Source organism: Callithrix jacchus, chromosome 1 (genome assembly GCF_049354715.1).
Source record: "Callithrix jacchus isolate 240 chromosome 1, calJac240_pri, whole genome shotgun sequence".
In the NCBI taxonomy this organism is placed as follows: Eukaryota; Metazoa; Chordata; class Mammalia; order Primates; family Cebidae; genus Callithrix; species Callithrix jacchus.
Window position 1 is genome coordinate 105,626,471 of NC_133502.1, and position 18,074 is coordinate 105,644,544.

At 34.2% G+C, this 18,074-nt stretch overlaps 1 protein-coding gene and 1 pseudogene across 7 annotated transcripts in view; one reads left to right on the forward strand and one right to left on the reverse strand.

Moving 5' to 3' along the window:
• The window catches only part of LOC100392727 (intermembrane lipid transfer protein VPS13A), a 236,138-nt gene that overhangs the window by 84,219 nt on the left and 133,845 nt on the right, over positions 1 to 18,074 (reverse strand). For 6 of the 7 annotated variants that reach the window (XR_013533346.1, XR_013533347.1, XR_013533364.1 and 3 more), the window contains exons 45-50: positions 17,518 to 17,678; positions 13,963 to 14,066; positions 4,699 to 4,981; positions 2,360 to 2,755; positions 1,991 to 2,095; positions 1,720 to 1,866 (exon numbers count right to left, since the gene is read on the reverse strand). Coding sequence is in view for 4 of the 7 variants with exons in the window: in XM_035272770.3 (XP_035128661.2) it covers positions 1,720 to 1,866; positions 1,991 to 2,095; positions 2,360 to 2,755; positions 4,699 to 4,981; positions 13,963 to 14,066; positions 17,518 to 17,678 (1,196 nt within the window). In the remaining 3 variants the exon portion in view is untranslated. The remainder of the gene's footprint in view (positions 1 to 1,719; positions 1,867 to 1,990; positions 2,096 to 2,359; positions 2,756 to 4,698; positions 4,982 to 13,962; positions 14,067 to 17,517; positions 17,679 to 18,074) is intronic. The other variant, XM_078367818.1, reaches the window with a different exon arrangement.
• LOC144581921 (RWD domain-containing protein 1-like) lies at positions 5,238 to 6,189 on the forward strand (annotated as a pseudogene).

Consider the following 18,074-nt stretch of genomic DNA (forward strand, 5'->3'; position numbering starts at 1 on the left):
GACAATTGCTAACTTTCTCATTTTCTCCAAGTCATTGTTCAAATGTGACTTCAATGAGTCCCATCCCAACCACCTTACGTAAAATTATAGCCCACCCCTGGCTCTCAAACTCTTAATGTCCCTTATCCTACCTTAGACTTTCCCACATTGGACTTGTCACTTTGAGACATACTATATATAAATTGACTACGGTATCATTAATTTAATGTTTCCCCCCCACACACACACAAATGTAAACTACATAAAGATGGGAACTTGTGGCTTTGTTAACTAGTACATTGCAAGTCACATTACAAATACACAATATTTGTTGAAAGAATGAACAGACTTGAAAAAAGATAAAAGTTCTGTAAATAAGAACTATAAGTATTCAAATAGTTGAAGACTTAAATAGTAGTTCAGACACAGCAAAAGTAAAAACAATTGAAAGCTGTCTATGTAGAATTTACTCAGAATGAAGCAAAGAGTTGGAAAATATAAAACAGCTATTAAGAGACACGGAGGATATAATATGAATGCCTAACATGTCTGATTTAAAGGCTTAGATGGAAAAAGTAGACGAATGAAAGAGAGGCAACATTTAAAGAGAAAACAGTAGCAAATTTTACAGAAAGCATGAAATATATTAATCCACAGATCCAGGAGTAAAGCATCTCAAGCAGAATAAACAAAAAGTTAACCATATATAGACATAGAGCAGCGTGACTGCAGAACATCGAAGACAAAGAAAAGAAAGACTGTGAAGGCAGCCACAGATTTTTATAAACACACTGATGGCATTTATCTTCAAAACCAGCCCTTATGAAATTCTAAAGAATATACTTCCAGAATAATCCCACAAGGATGGTTTTGTATGCAAAAAGGAATAATGACTAGAAATAGCAAACACTTCTCTAATCCTAACATTAAACATAAAAGTTCTTCAAAAATAAAATATTCCATCAACCTCAGTCAGTCATTCAGAAAACCCTTCTTCAAAGGTTTAATGATGGCACAGAATCAAAATTTGACTTCTAAGTTACTACTGCCCTCAAATAATTTGAAGAGGAGTCTGGCTTAACCTTCTCTGTAGGCATTCCTAATAGCTTCCTGGGGAGAATAAATAATTTCCTTCTCTTTGATGCATTTATACCTTATCTAGTCTTTGGCTTCTATATTAACCAAAGTGGTTAGTAACTGTTAAATTTCTACCTCCCTTAACAAGCTAGGCATTCCTAGTTATCTAATTATTTTTTTTTTGAGACGGAGTTTCGTTCTTGTTACCCAGGCTGGAGTGCAATGGCGCGATCTCGGCTCACCGCAACCTCCGCCTCCTGGGTTCAGGCAATTCTCCTGCCTCAGCCACCTGAGCAGCTGGGATTACAGGCACCTGCAACCATGCCCAGCTAATTTTTTGTATTTTGAGTAGAGACGGGGTTTCACCATGTTGACCAGGATGGTCTTGATCTCTTGACCTCGTGATCCAGCCGCCTCGGCCTCCCAAAGTGCTGGGATTACAGGCTTGAGCCACCGCGCCCGGCCTATCTAATTATTAAAAATTAAACCTTGCCATCTCTCTAGAGCTGGGTAAAAATATTCAATAAAGATTTATGAAACTGAAACAAAACTGGGGTAAGGGGAGAGGTAAAACATTACATGGTGACTTTAGGTATCTAACTTCAAGGAGAAAACAGAATCCGAAGAGGTATATATCCAAAGAGTTTAAATTCATCTACCCACCTGCTCCAAATCAAGAGAGAGCCATTTACCACTTCCCTCTTCAGCCACTGATACACGGTATTTGCTTTTGTTTTTAATCATATAAAAAGGGGTAAATGTCACAATTCTAGTAATGTTAAAACTGCTGAGGTCTATGGTGACACCAACCTAAGAAAAAAAAGTTAACAGTTCAAAAACTGTAATGCATCATAACATCCTTATAAAATTTAATTAAGCAGTTAATAGAAACATTTAAAATTAAAGTTTCTTGATAAGCACAGAATGAACTCACTTGATATTCCATTTTCAGGCCTTTACATTTAACAGCTCCATGACTACCAACAGTATCAATTGAAAACTGATCAGACAACTCACTATCAGTTACCATAAGTTGAACCTAGGAAAAAATATTCCAAATAGATTACAATTTAGGTACTTTAAAAATTCCTGCTTAAACTGGTAATTTCCTTTTTGGCATAAACAGAATATTATATTCTTAATGCACTAAACCTTTCCAAAAATTAAATTCTAATTTTAGCCTCAAATATTTAACAAATGTTATCTCTACCCAAGTTTCATAATATTTATTCCTCAGACCTTTAACAACTAAAAAATGACAAGTGGCTAAAGACAAGGGAAAAACAGAATACACATTACATACCTTATTGTTATTAAAAAAGTGATTTGGCTGAAAAGAAAAGAGAACTGGCTTTTTATAATCAGGTGGATGCTTTCGATGAATTCCATCTGCTTTGTACTGTAACATTCGACCAGTCTTATTGACCATCCAATAAGGACTATGAAATGCCACAACTGTCTGACCGGTATTATAAGTCATATGGACAGCAATATCTAAATCAGTCTTTTCCATTTCTGTAACACAGGTAAAATTGATGAAACTAATGTCTTGTTGATTAGCCTCTATGTGATATTCACTTTTCCAATCATGATTAAGATAGTCAAGTAATTTTAAATGTAGCCTGGCTTCATCCAACTGTACAGTACAAATCTGGGCTGAATGTCCTTCACTTAGAGTAAAAACTGAATTTTCAATTCCCTGTAATAAAAAAAAAAAATGAAAATGTTGCAGAATAATATGTCCCCAAATTCTATTTATTTATTCCAAATGCTGCACAAAATGCTTTTGAAGTACCCATCAGAACAACTCAGAAGATTTACATTCAAGGTCTAACTTTGTCAACTGTGTAAACCTCTATATGGTATTTAATCTGAGATTTGAGTTACTGTATTGATAAAATGGTCTAAATGACTTAATTCAAAGGAGAAACTGTGAAGATTAGGTTAAATAACATAATGTGAAACTCCACTGGAAATTATAAACATAAAACACTACAACTGGCAAAACAACAAAAAGACAATCTTAACCACTAATGATTTTTGTTTTGAAAATAACAAAATAATGTAAAATATGGGCAAAAACTGATTATAAACCAAAATAAGCAATCCCTACCACCACCATAATCACTCATCACCCATTTCCAATCACTGTTTATATTACATCATATGTATTTCTCCAAACTGCTCATTTCCCTCTATTATCTTCGTTCGTGTCACTAAATGACTTCTCATTTTAAGAGCATCCTAACTGCTCATGTCTCCTCTAGTCCCTTGTCCATACCACGGCTGAACTGTCTTTCTAAAAACTGATCGTATCCTTTGGTAACTGGCAGACAGAAAGTGATCACTAAAAGCATCCAAGTAAAAGTTCTACAAGAATAGAAAAATAAATTGACAGTAAATCTGAATATCTCACCAGAATCTCTATCCTGGTCTCTTCCTATTATTATAATATAGGAATCTCATCTCATGATTTTAAATTAATTAAAGCAAAAATAATAAGTTATTGATTCTTTACAAGTTAATAATATCCCGCTAAATAACACCAGTGGTGGTAGTGCTAGAGTGATAAATAAATGGGAACCCTGTGTCTGTCAGACACTGTACCAAATCCTTTACATACACCATCTAATTTGATTTTCCCCATGTTTTAACCATGCAAATTTTATTATTATTCTTGTTTTACAGACTACAACAAAAAATTCAAAAAAGCAATAAAGCCTGCTTAAGAAGATACAGCTAGCAAGTGACACAGCTCGGATGCAATTTCATACCTATCTAACAGAAAAGTACAAATTCTTAACTACTATGATAATTTGTTACTCAATATGGAAAAACACATTTAAAACCATAAACAACTTTAACTTTTTCCTTCAGAAGAGACATGTATTAGAAAGTGTAAACAGCTGGGTGTATTGGTTCATGCCTATAATCCCAACACTTTGGGAGGCCGAAGCAGGAGGATTGCTTGGGCCCAAGAGTTGGAAACAAGCCATAGTGAGTCACTGTCCCTACAAAATTAAAAATTAAAAAAAAATTATCCAGGCATGGAATGCACCTGTAGTCCCAGCTACTCAGGGGGCTCAGGTGGGACATCACTTGAACCTAGAAGTTTGAGGCTACAGTGAGCTATGCCTGCATCAGTGAACTCCAATTGGAGCAACAGAGAGAAACCCGGTCTAACATTGTTTTTTAGGCAAGTGAATGGTAACTCTCAAAGTGAAATAAATTCATAATAGATGACAATGAAGAACTACTTTCTTCCATTTGATAAGCATCACAAATGAAATATTTACATAAAATCTTAAGATGTATGGATTCCTATAACAGGAAGAAACCAGACAATCTGTTAAAACAAAGAGTATGTAAGACAAAAAGCAACTCTACAAAGCAAACAATCTTTTAAGAAAATCAGCACTATAAGAATATGATGTAGCAGGCTTTTTTGTCACTGAAGTCTAGTTTTTGAATGCTGTATCAGTAATAATTCTCATACTTGTTGCAAAAGAATATCTTTATTAGCAATTCTTAACTAGTATTCTAATTTGTTAGATCTTTAAAATACTTTTTATTTTCATAATTTAAAAAAACTAAAACTAGAAAAATCAAAAACAGGGAGGCACTAAAACAATCCCACAATACCTCTATATAATAAGCAATTTTGTAAGGAAGAAGATTTCGAAGTAGGATAGGTGGCCACAAATGCATTATGTATGGTAAATCCCAACCATCTTCTGAATACACTGACAGAGATGTTAAATTATCTTTTTCTGGAACAATATTAATGAGAAATGATTTCTTAGAAGGGTTTTTAGATCTGCATTTCTTCTTTAGAAGAGCACCATCATTTTTTATAATCTCTTCAAAGTCAATTCCTTCACACATTTGATAGTCCTCGTCTTCCGGCTTCAGAAAAAGGAATGATCTGCATAGGATTAAATGATACACTTTAAAATGCTTTAAAGGAAAACATATTAAACTAAATAATTACAGCTTTAGTATAACAAACTTACCTCCTCTCATAATACTGTAATACATTTTTATATTTTCATATACTTTTTAGATGTAAGATAGATAAATAGATACCATCTTAACTTTCTGGAAGCTAATCAAGTTGATTTTTAAGAGGAGAATATTTTTCTTACAAACTTACTAAAAAGTACACTTATAAGATAAATGGTGGTCTCGGCAGCTGCGCGCCGCCTAGGTGTCTGGGCGATCCATGGGCAAGAGCAAGGGCCACGATGACAGATTACGGCGAGGAGCAGCGCAACGAGCTGGAGGCTCTGGAGTCTATCTACCGGGACTCCTTCACAGCTTGATTGCACATTGATCCAACCCTCCTAACAACTAGTCTTCCAAAATATAAATGGACTCTCCTGATACCACATTCTCCTTCAGTAGTGCTTCACTTGACAAGGTCCTGCTAAGTAATATCAGAAAGTCCACCCAGCTTCATCATTACTGTGACATCTGAGGCTGGAGAAAATGATGAAACTGTCCAGACTACCCTCAAGTTTACATACAGTGAAAAATACCCAGATGAAGCTCCCCTTTATGAAATATTCTCTCAGGAAAATCTAGAAGATAATGATATCTCAGACATTTTAAAATTACTAGCGTTACAGGCTGAAGAAAATCTTGGTATGGTGATGATCTTTACTCTAGTGACAGCTGTGCAAGAAAAATTAAATGAAATAGTAGATCAGATTAAAAACTAGAAGAGAAGAAGAAAAGAAACAAAACAAAAAGAAGCAGAAGCTGAAAAGCAATTATTCCATGGCACTCCAGTTACAATTGAGAATTTCTTAAATTGGAAGGCCAAGTTTGATGCAGAACTCTTGGAAACTAAAAAGAAAAGGATGAAAGAAGAAGAACAAGCAGGAAAAAATAAATTAAGTGGGAAACAACTATTTGAAACAGATCATAATCTTGACACATCTGATATCCAGTTCTTGGAGGATGCTGGAAACAATGTGGAGATAGATGAGTCTTTGTTCCAAGAAATGGACGACTTGGAGTTAGAGGATGATGAAGATGATCCAGACTACAATCCTGCTGACCCAGAGAGTGACTCAGCTGATTAATGAATGGACTGTCCCCATCTGCAGAGAAGCTTGACTGCCACAGCATCTGTGGCTATGCTCAGAGGGTTTTAATTTTCCTTTCCTTTTTTCTAGGAAAAAATTATTTTCAGGAGAATATTCTTCTGATAGCTTTCATCATTGAACTTAATAAACTGACCTTAAAATTTCAAATATACAATGTTCAAGGCTTCTTACTGGTGAGCACAAGGTTATGTATTTAAAATCATCTCGTATTTGAGAGAGATCCTGCCTATAACACCAAGACTTGAAGTTAGGCTCCTGCTGTGCACATGAGTGAGTTTATACACAGAAAATGGAATAACTTGGAATTTCTACTCTGGAGACTTTGACTATTTTTGGATTTCAGGTGTTGTCTTTTCATTTTACGAGACCAACATCATCTTGATACCAAAACCCGGCAGAGACCCAACAAGAAAAGAAAACTTCCGGCCAATATCCATGATGAACATAGATGCAAAAATCTTCAATAAAATACTGGCAAGCCGATTGCAACAGCAAATCAAAAAACTTATTCATCACGATCAAGTAGGATTCATCCCGGGGATGCAAGGCTGGTTCAACATACGCAAGTCTATCAACGTAATTCACCACATAAACAGAACCAAAAACAAAAACCACATGATTATCTCAATTGACGCAGAGAAGGCATTTGACAAAATTCAACAGCCCTTTATGCTAAAAACCCTCAATAAACTCGGTATCGACGGAACGTATCTCAAAGTAATAAAAGCTATTTATGACAAACCAACAGCCAATATCATACTGAATGGGCAAAAACTGGAAGCATTCCCTTTTAAATCTGGCACTAGACAAGGATGCCCTCTCTCACCACTCCTATTCAATATAGTACTGGAAGTTCTAGCCAGAGCAATCAGGCAAGAAAAAGAAATAAAGGGTATTCAAATAGGAAAGGTGGAAGCCAAATTGTCTCTATTTGCAGACGACATAATAATATACCTAGAAGACCCCATCGCCTCAGCCCAAAAACTCCTGAAACTGATAAGCAACTTCAGCAAAGTCTCAGGATATAAAATCAATGTGCAAAAATCACAAGCATTCATCTACACCAATAACAGACTTAAAGAAAGCCAAATCAAGAACGAACTGCCATTAACAATTGCTACAAAAAGAATAAAATACCTTGGAATACAACTCACAAGGAACGTAAGGGACCTCTTCAAGGAGAACTACAAGCCACTGCTGAACGAAATCAGAGAGGACACAAACAGATGGAGAAACATTCCATGTTCATGGTTAGGAAGAATTAATATCGTGAAAATGGCCATACTGCCCAAAGTAATTTACAGAATCAACGCTATCCCCATCAAGCAACCATTGACTTTCTTCACAGAACTGGAAAAAACCACCTTGAACTTCATATGGAACCAAAAGAGAGCCCGCATAGCCAAATCAATTCTAAGCAAAAAGAACACAGCGGGGGGCATCACACTACCGGATTTCAAACTATACTAAAAGGCTACAGTAATCAAAACAGCATGGTACTGGAACCAAAACAGAGATATAGACCAATGGAACAGAACAGAGGCACCGGAGGCAACACAACATATCTACAACTATACAATCTTTGATAAACCTGACAAAAACAAGCAAGGGGGAAAGGATTCCCTGTTAAACAAATGGTGTTGGGAAAACTGGCTAGCCATGTGCAGAAAGCAGAAACTGGACCCCTTCCTGACACCTCACACTAAAATTAACTCCAGATGGATTAAAGACTTAAACATAAGACCTGGCACCATAAAAACCCTAGAAGGAAATCTAGGCAAAACTATCCAGGACATAGGAGTAGGCAAGGACTTCATGAACAAAACACCAAAAGCATTGGCAACAAAAGCCAAAATAGACAAATGGGACCTAATCAAACTCCACAGCTTCTGCACGGCAAAAGAAACAGTCACTAGAGTGAATCGGCAACCAACAGAATGGGAAAAAATTTTTGCAGTTTACCCATCTGACAAAGGGCTGATATCCAGAATTTACAAAGAACTCAAACAGACTTACAAGAAAAAAACAAACAAGCCCATTCAAAAGTGGGCAAAGGATATGAACCAACACTTTATGAAAGAAGACATATATGAGGCCAACAGTCATATGAAAAAATGCTCATCGTCACTGGTCATCAGAGAGATGCAAATCAAAACCACATTGAGTTACCATCTCATGCCAGTTAGAATGGCGATCGTTAAAAAATCTGGAGACAACAGATGCTGGAGAGGATGTGGAGAAAAAGGAACACTTTTACACTGTTGGTGGGAGTGTAAATTAGTCCAACCATTGTGGAAGACAGTGTGGCGGTTCCTCAAGGCCTTAGAAATAGAAATTCCATTTGACCCAGCAATCCCATTACTGGGTATATACCCAAAGGACTATAATCATTCTACTATAAGGACACATGCACACGAATGTTCATTGCAGCACTGTTTACAATAGCAAAGACCTGGAATCAACCCAAATGCCCATTGATGATAGACTGGATTGGGAAAATGTGGCACATATACACCATGGAATATTATGCAGCAATCAGAAATGATGAGTTCGTGTCCTTTGTAGGGACATGGATGAATCTGGAGAACATCATTCTCAGCAAACTGACACAAGAACAGAAAATGAAACACCGCATATTCTCACTCATAGGCGGGTGATGAAAAATGAGAACACATGGACACAGAAAGGGGAGTACTAAACACTGGGGTCTACTGGGGGGAAAAAGGGAGGGCCAGTGGGAGGGGGAGGTGGGGAGGGATAGCCTGGGGAGAAACGCCAAATGTGGGTGAAGGGGTGAAAGCAAACAGAACACACTGCCACGTGTGTACCTATGCAACTGTATTGCATGCTCTGCACATGTACCCCAAAACCTAAAATGCAATAAAAAAATAAGGAAAAAAAAAAAAAAAGATAGCCAGTGAATCTCACTCCTCAAGGAAGAAATACACATTTAAAAGAAAAAGAATTTTCATGAAGAAAGATTTCTAAAAACGAAAGAAATGAAAAAGAAATGTTATCCTACCAAACCTATATGATCAAATATTTTTTGGTTTAATATCAAAGTTTTTTATTTTATTCATAAATGACTCATGTACATTGTTAAAAATATAAGATGCAGGGAAGAAAATAAAAGTCAGGCATAATTTCCTTACCCAGGGCTGACTGTCATAACCTTTTCTTTATCCCCTTCCAGAATCGTGTATTCATTCACTTATTCACCCTCTTTTTTTATAGCTCAGTATAAGCCTATATAGCTTAAAATGCTTAAATACTATTTGTAATTCTTTTCTTCATGATATACTTCATGTCTATACTTCATGTCAATAAACACATTTCTATGTAAAAAAAAAAAAAGATAAATGGTTTCATATAAAAATATGTAAGTTGTATCAGTCATATATGCGAAGCAAACCCACAAAGAATCATCTGTGACTTGTACATATAACTGAAAGAATTTGGCTTTTCTGGATATGTGGGCCTCAAAGGAAATAAATGCCATGATTGAATTCACGAACTAAAAAAAAATTTCTGTTGAAAAAGTAATCACCAGCTTTCCAACATTAATCAAATGAAAGTTTTCAATACATATTTAACTTTATTAAAATGTGTGCCATAGATGCAGAAGAGTTTTTTTTTATATCCATATAATATTTTTTTTCTGCATTAGTGGGTTTTATAAAAATTATTACACTTTAAGTTCTGGGACACATGTGCAGCACATGCAGGTTATATAGGTATACACATACCATGGTGGTGTGCTGTACCCATCAACCCGTCATCATATTTTTCCTAATGCTATCCCCCCCCCAATTCCCCCTCCTGCTGATAGCCCCAGTGTATGATGTTCCCCTCCCTGTGTCCATGTGTTCTCATTGTTCAACTCCCACTTATAAGTGAGAACATGTAGTGTTTGGCTTTCTGTTCCTGTGTTAGTTTGCTGAGAATGATGGTTTCCAGCTTTATCTATGTCCTTGAATAGGACATGAGCTCATCCTTTTTAATGGCTGCATAGTATTCCAGGTGTACATGTGCCACATTTTCATCCACTCTATCACTGACAGGCATTTGGGTTGGTTCCAAGTCTTTGCTATTGTGAACAGTGCCACAATAAACATACATGCACATGTGTCTTTATGGCAGAATGATTTATAATCCTTTCGGTATATACCCAGTAATGGGATTGCTGGGTCAAATGGTATTTCCGGTTCTAGACCCTTGAGGAATCTCAACCCTGTCTTCCACAATGGTTGAACTAATTTATGCTCCCACCAACAGTGTAAAAGTGTTCCCATTTCTCCACATTCCCTCCAGCATCTGTTATTTCCTGACTTTTTAATGATCACCATTCTAACTGGCATGAGATGGCATCTCACTGGGGTTGTGATTTGCATTTCTCTAATGACCACTGAGGATGAGCTTTTTTTTGTATGTTTTTATGGCCACATAAATGTCTTCTTTTGAGAAGTGTCTGTTCATATTCTTTGCCCACTTTTTGATGGGGTTGTTTTTTCTTTTAAATTTGTTTCAGTTCTTTATAGACTCTGGATATTAGCCCTTTGTCAGATGGATAGATTGCAAAAATGTTCTCCCATTCTGTAGGTTGCCTGTTCACTCTGATGGTAGTTTCTTTTGCTGTGCAGAAGCTCTTTAGTTTAATTAGATCCCATTTGTCAATTTTGGTTTTTGTTGCCATTGCAGAAGAGTGGTTTTAAGAAAACTGACAAAATTACTGGATGTCACATGATTAAGCTTTATATTTTAATATTATACTGTTTATATTTTAGCAATATTTTATACTTAATAATTTTTGAACCCATGCTGTAGCCAATAATAAACATTTCAGAAATATTTTTATATTTGTAAAACTAGCTATGACACTGTGCTTTATAGTTGAATGACGGTCAAAACTATCTCCAGCCCTGATTATTTTCCTAAGCTCTAGTGCTAAAATGTTAAATATCTATGATTTATTTATATTTTTAATGTATATAAATATATAATTGATATATAAATATACATTATGTACTATATATTATATATAATTATATATTATTTATATCATATTTAATAATATAATATATTTATTATCTAGCACTTTAAATTTGCTAGACGGACACTGGGCCCACTCTACCCACTTTTCTACATATCCTTCTTCAGTGACTTCCAGCTACTGGCACCCTGGACTTTGAAACAATATCAGACTTCCTTCTTCCCTGACTAAAGCATTTAAGTTATTTGTTAAACAGTTAACAGATATAGCCTCTTTTACTTCTACATTCTTTCTATCATTTTCACTCTATTTTCCACTCTTACTTCTAATACTTAAAGACAAAAACTTAATTTTCTCCAAATTAAACTAATGGTAATACACTTACCCAGTTTACCGAAACATTTATTGGACCAATTATGTACCAATGAGAAGGCAAAACTGAAAACCAACCAATGAGTAAGATCATAATCACGTGGGAAATGCAATGTTGAAAGTTAACTACTGCATTGTGATAGGTACCAAAAAACGTATGTCTAGAGTATATTGAGGGCAGAGAATAGAGTGTGGTTGGCTCTTTCTAGACAGACTGCAAGGTGTTTGCAAAGGTGACAATTTCCCCAAAAACAGTGCTCTGAAGAGAAGATCTGAGTAAGAGAAATATAAAAGGTCAAAGGGAAGTTCAAGGAATGAATGAAGAAAACAAGAAAGAAAGATAATCAACGGCAGGAGGTTTTAAATGAGAAGAGATAGTAGTGTGAATGTTTTGAAACAGAACATCAAATGCTCTGAGACAAGAAGAAAAAAACAGATTAAGCTAATAGATGGAGATAAAATTTATAAAATGTAGCTAGAAAATGAGGGAGCAACCACCTAACTGTGAACTTAAATTATCTTTCAAATTTTATCTTCCAACATGCACTATACATTCCAATGAATTCCCAACTATTCCTTATAATGCTATGCTTTCATATTTCCTTATCTTTGTTCATGCACTCATTCCTCTTAGATAGCTCCTTTTCATCTAATCTCCATATTACTATATAACGTATGTTACTGTACTTCAGGTACCTTGCCCAGGAGTCGGTCATCAATCCCTTTTATGCTTTCTATAGTTTTTGGCAACTACAACACTTTCTCCCACTGTTTCCTACTTTATACAATTATGTAATATATCAATCTTTTCATGGCAATAGCCACATCCAATTCATCTTGGTATTCAGTGCGTCATCCACAGAAAACCTTGATAAATATTTGTTGAATGAATTAAAAAATCAGTATATTTAAATTCTATTTAAATATTTCAATAAAATATAAATTATTTTCCTATATTTATCTGTATCTGTATTTATCCCTATCATTAATCTAAAAATGAAAATAGAGAAAGGTAACTATTTGTCAATTTAAGACCTCACATGTTAAATATAAGTGCACCTACACTGAAATACTTACTAGATTAAAAGAATACCTAATGAGAAATCCAAGTTGGTTAGTCAATAATAATTCTAGTTAAGGTGAAATTAAGTACTTAGTAACTAACAATTCTCATGAAGATGAATTAAGTACTTAGTCACTAATAATTCTCATTAAGATGGATTAACTATTATGTAACAAATCAATATTTAGCCTTAGAAAAAAGTATAAAGGTACTGTTTTCTCTACTATAAACAGAGTCACAAACACATAGCAGAAATGTATTAAAAAGTAGGATACCTACCATTAACTCTTATTATCCAAGAACAAATGAATTGAAATTTCTTCACAGAAATTTTTAAATATATCGTACATGCTACATTTAATCTAATCTTGTAACCCACCCCAAATTCTCTCTAGAGCAAGGTCAGATAAGATAAATGGCTATTTTTTTGTTCTTTCAACGTTACAATTGTTTCCCTCAGCAAGTCTGAACTAAGCAATAAAACCCTCATTTGGTTTAGCAGGTCTATGTATGTGGACAGCATGTGCCTAAAACTGCTAGTCTGCCTTCGGAGCATTAAGGATCCCATTCTGAACTTCTGGACAAGGGTTAGAATGAATAAAGGCAGGGAACAAGGAAGCACTGCTTGTGATTTTGCCTCTATCCTTCTGTAGCACTGAGGTAAGTATCTATTTCTAGTGTATATTCTAAAATAAAATGGTATTTAAACAAACTACAATGCCTAATTCTGAGGAAACTTTTATTCTCCAGTGGGGTTCAATTTCCATATAAGAGATTATTTTCAATTCCAGATTACATACCTTAACACTTGTTACGATATAAAATCTATGAAACTAGCTCAAAACTCATATTTTGTTATAATTTTATGTTCTTAAAACATATATCAATTACTTTACATATTTAAGTTAATGTAGTATATACTTCTACTTACAACTCTATCCCTGAACAATGAACAAAGGTGCAGAGAAGAGGATAAAATATTCCATTTACTAAAGGAATTTCAAAAAAAATTCCATTATAAAACCTTTGAAAAGTAAAAATTACTTCGTAATAGTATATATAAATTCAGAAACCACCAAACATAATTTATTAGACATTTTTAAAACTCATAATCATATGACTATGCTGATGATTATACTGCAATCAAAATATAATTATATTTAAGAGAAAAAGCATATGTAATATGCTTCATATAAGCTGTTATAATAAATTAAATAATACTTCTTTTTTAAAGATCTAAGTGCACTGAAAATTAAATAAGTCAGATGAGCTACTAGCAGGATGGATTTGATCCAAGTTATCCATATGAAACCAGAACCAAAAATTCTACAAGAGATCTTAGGGTAAATAAAATGATAAAGAAAAAATACCGGTAAGAGCCTAATGGTATGTTGAATTCATTTTCAGGTGAGACAGTTCCCAATAAGGTATCCCCTTCATAAACAGAGAGTGGGACTGAAAAATGATTTCTTATCTGGGAAAGAAAAACAAGGAATATTTAGTATAATTAATTTAAGAATCTGAAGACATGTAAAAAATATTTCGATGTAAATATCTCAACAAAAGAACTATCAGGCAATATTTATCTTGCTTATATAAATCAGAAAAGAAACAAACATATTATTTATCCTAAAACATACAAGAAAAATTTCTACAGTTTTATATAAAAGGAAATCTCAAAAACAAACTTAAAGCATCCTAGAGGAGAATAATAAGATAATACCTTCTTGACTTTAGGATAGGAACTAAAAGAATTTAGTTCTTTTAATTAATCTAAGAATCTAAACTAAATACTAAACTAATCTGTTTAGAAACATGGTTTTGTTTAGACAGAAATAGTAGGAAAATTTCATAGAAAAAAATCAAAATTTTAAATATTTGAATGATAGAAGTGACAATCCACAGCCTGGGAAACATCTGTAATACACTCAACAAAAGGTTTATAACCACTACAAGCTCCAAAATCCTAAAAATCATTAAGAAAATTGCAATAAAGAGGAAAACAAGAACAGAGTGTAAACAGGTGATTCACAGAATAGAAAAACCAATCAATAAACAGATGAAAAGATATTTGACATTCCTAGTAATCAAGAAAATACAAATTATATTCATAGAATATCTTTTAATACCAACAAACAAAATCAGAAGTATGGTAGTATCAACAGCTGAAAATGATGTGAACAGGAACTCAGTTATTTTGTTTCCCTCTTAGTTCACATTCCCTCAATTTACATGATAAACTATGAAGAATAATTTGACAAAAACTTGGTAAAAATGAAAATACACTTCCTTCTTAGAAATTCTGTTCCTAGTTACGTACCTAGAGAAATGTTTACATATGTGTATTAATTCATGTTTACATTCACTCAAAACACTGATATTCACTACAGTACTGATTTTATTATAAAAAATCAAAAATGAAAACTATCTCAAGTATAAATAAGAAAATTTTCTTCAAATTGATATAATCATGTAAAATCATTAAAATAATGACCTATGTATCAGTATACGGGTACATTTCAAATATGTGAATAAAAACAGAACACAGCAAAATAAGGTGAACAGTGTAACAGTTCTATAAGACACTAAAAACACAAGTATGTATTTTCTCGACAGGAATAATAGTTTTTAAAATATGGTACTAAAAATAAATACAACATATCACCAAATTGATGTTACCTCAAGGAAGAAAGAAGGAGGGAATGTGAACTAAGAGAGAAACAAAACAACTGACTTCAACTTCATGTATTTTTTTTTTTAACTTTAGGGAAACACTTTTAAATGTCAATGTTTTTTAAATTTCATGGTGTGGATAAAGACATCTGTATAATAATAAATTTCAAAGTCCACTATCAAAATAACCAGCATTCAGAGCATTCCACAGCAGACATTAACTGTAAGTTTTCTAACATATTTTCCGATTATACATATAATTTCAAATAAACTTCACATTCAACTTATGAAGGTGTTTCTTCTGTGAAGATAGTTGTTAACTCGGTGTCCTTGCAGGGGATGAGGACAAACTATGGGTGGAGCTTTCTATTCCTGAGAAAGGAATCCTGAGACCATATGCCCCAGTCCCCAACCCATGGAAAAAGTGTCTTCCATGGAACAGGTCCCTGGTGTCAACAAGGTTGTGGACTGATCCTTTAACAAGTTAAAAAGTTAAACAAGAGGCGGAGAAAGATGGTAGAATAGGTGTGGTGAGGTGCATCTATAGTCCTAGCTGCTCAGGAGGCTGAGATAGGAGGATTGCTTAAACCCAGGCAAGCGTGGCTGCAGTGAGCCATGACGGCACCACTGCACTCCAGCCTGGGCACAGAGCAAGATGGACTAATGGACAGAAGAAAGGAGGGAGGGAGGGAGGGAGGAAGGGAGGAAGACATTAAAACTCTACACCAATATCCCTCATGAATATAAATGCAAAATCCAACAATATACTAAAAGGTTAGGAAGACTTCATGATTATGTGAGATTAATTCTAGGAATGCAAGGTGGATCTAACATTTTAAAAAGATCAGTGAATGTAATTCATCATACTACAAATTAAAAAACTTATCTTTCTCCCCCACAGAAAAAGCCTCTGACAAAGTCCAAAATCAACTCTGATAAAAACTCTCAGCCTTTTCAACCTAAGAAAAGGCATCTATGAAATGACAACACAAATCATGTTTAATGGTGAAAGAGTGGACAAGGCAAAAACATATGCTCTCACCACTTCCACTCAAATTGTATTCTAGCCAATGTGATAGGCAATAAAAACCAGATAAAACATTTAGATTGGAAAGGAAAAAGTAAAAATGTCTTCATTTGCAGCTATCAAAACTATCTAAATCCATAAAAATCTACTATAATTGTCTAGTAAGTCTACAAATAGAGGTTAATATAACTTGGATTAATAAATACTATCAATCAGTATATCAATTTCAGGAGGCTGAGACAGGAGGATCAGTTTTGGGGTATGTCCTGTTATGTACATTGCTTAAACCCCTTGCCTGGGTTTAAGTAATGCTCCTATCTCAGCCTCCTAAAAATTCAAGGACAAGCCCATTTTTTCCAGATTTTTGATAAAATTCATAACCTGATCCTCAAGTTTAAATAAAAATGAGAAGGACCTAGAGTCCTCTGGAAAAAAATGCATATGGTGAAAAAAAAAAAAAAACCTCAATCCTTAACCTTATATTATATACAAAGGTTCACTCAAAATGTGTATGCGGCATATCCATATAATAGATTACTGTATATAGTATGTGTCAACTTATGTGTATCCATGTTGTTACTACTGAGCAACAACATGGATACACATAAGTTAACACATACATATAAAATTTTTCTGAATGAAAGTCAAACTCCATCTGTACTATATTCCATTTATGTAAAGTCCTAGACCACGTAACTAACGTACAATGAGGACAGATCAGTGGATGCCTAGCAATGGTAAAGTGGGAAAACAGGAAATTTTTCTAAGAAATAAGTATGTTCCTTACCTTCACCGTGATGAAGGTTTCAAAGGTGCATTTTTGTGTCAAAACTCATCAACTTAAAATATATGTAGTTTATCGTACATACCTAAACTGTACAATTTTTTCTTCATTTCTCTAAAAATTATCTAATCAAATAGAAATGACATAAACATATTAAAAAAGGCCTAGAGCAAAACACTGTTGAGTATTTTATTTATTAAAAAAAACTCTAAGAAGATTTGACAAAATATTCCTATTAAAAATTATAAGAACTATATTGAACAAATTCCTACCACTGGTCATGTCCGAGTAGCACAATTGCTGGTAATGAGTCATCTTTTGCTATCAGCTGCATTTCTGTTATGGTTTATATTCTTTTGGTAATAATTTGCTTTAGTTTTCTTTTTTAATTAGCACAAGATATGCATAACAGGACATGCCCCAAAACTGATCATTTCATACCTGCACTGGGGAGCGAATTGTGACCTTCTTACTTCCTTCCACTGTTTCAATTTGACAAACAATAGATCTTTCAACTCCAGAATCTCTGTGTCTTACAGTGTACAGACGTCGCCCCACTTTTGTTAAAGGAATCTTAGCAGCAGTAGAATGGTTAACAGGTGCTAAATTAAATAAGTATGTTTAAAAGTTTTTATAATTCATTACATATTAATTTTGATGTTATATATTACAAATATCAGATGATTCTTAAACTTACAAATAATAATCACTACAGTCTTTGGATATAGTCCATAAACAGGGTATTTTAAGAAACCACCATATATTTCCACAGCATTCATGAAAAAAATCCCATTCAGGAGTTTAACCTAAGACAGTAGCAAATCTTTCAAAAATGAGTAATGAGAGCCATTACTATAAAATACAAGAATATTGACGTCTGGCTTGCTGTCAGAATAACCAGAGTGTATTCTGCCTTTTGGTAGACATGGTAAATATCGAAGGGACTTCAATTTTTGTTTTTTATTTTTTCCAACAGCTTGTGTCACTCTCTATACCTT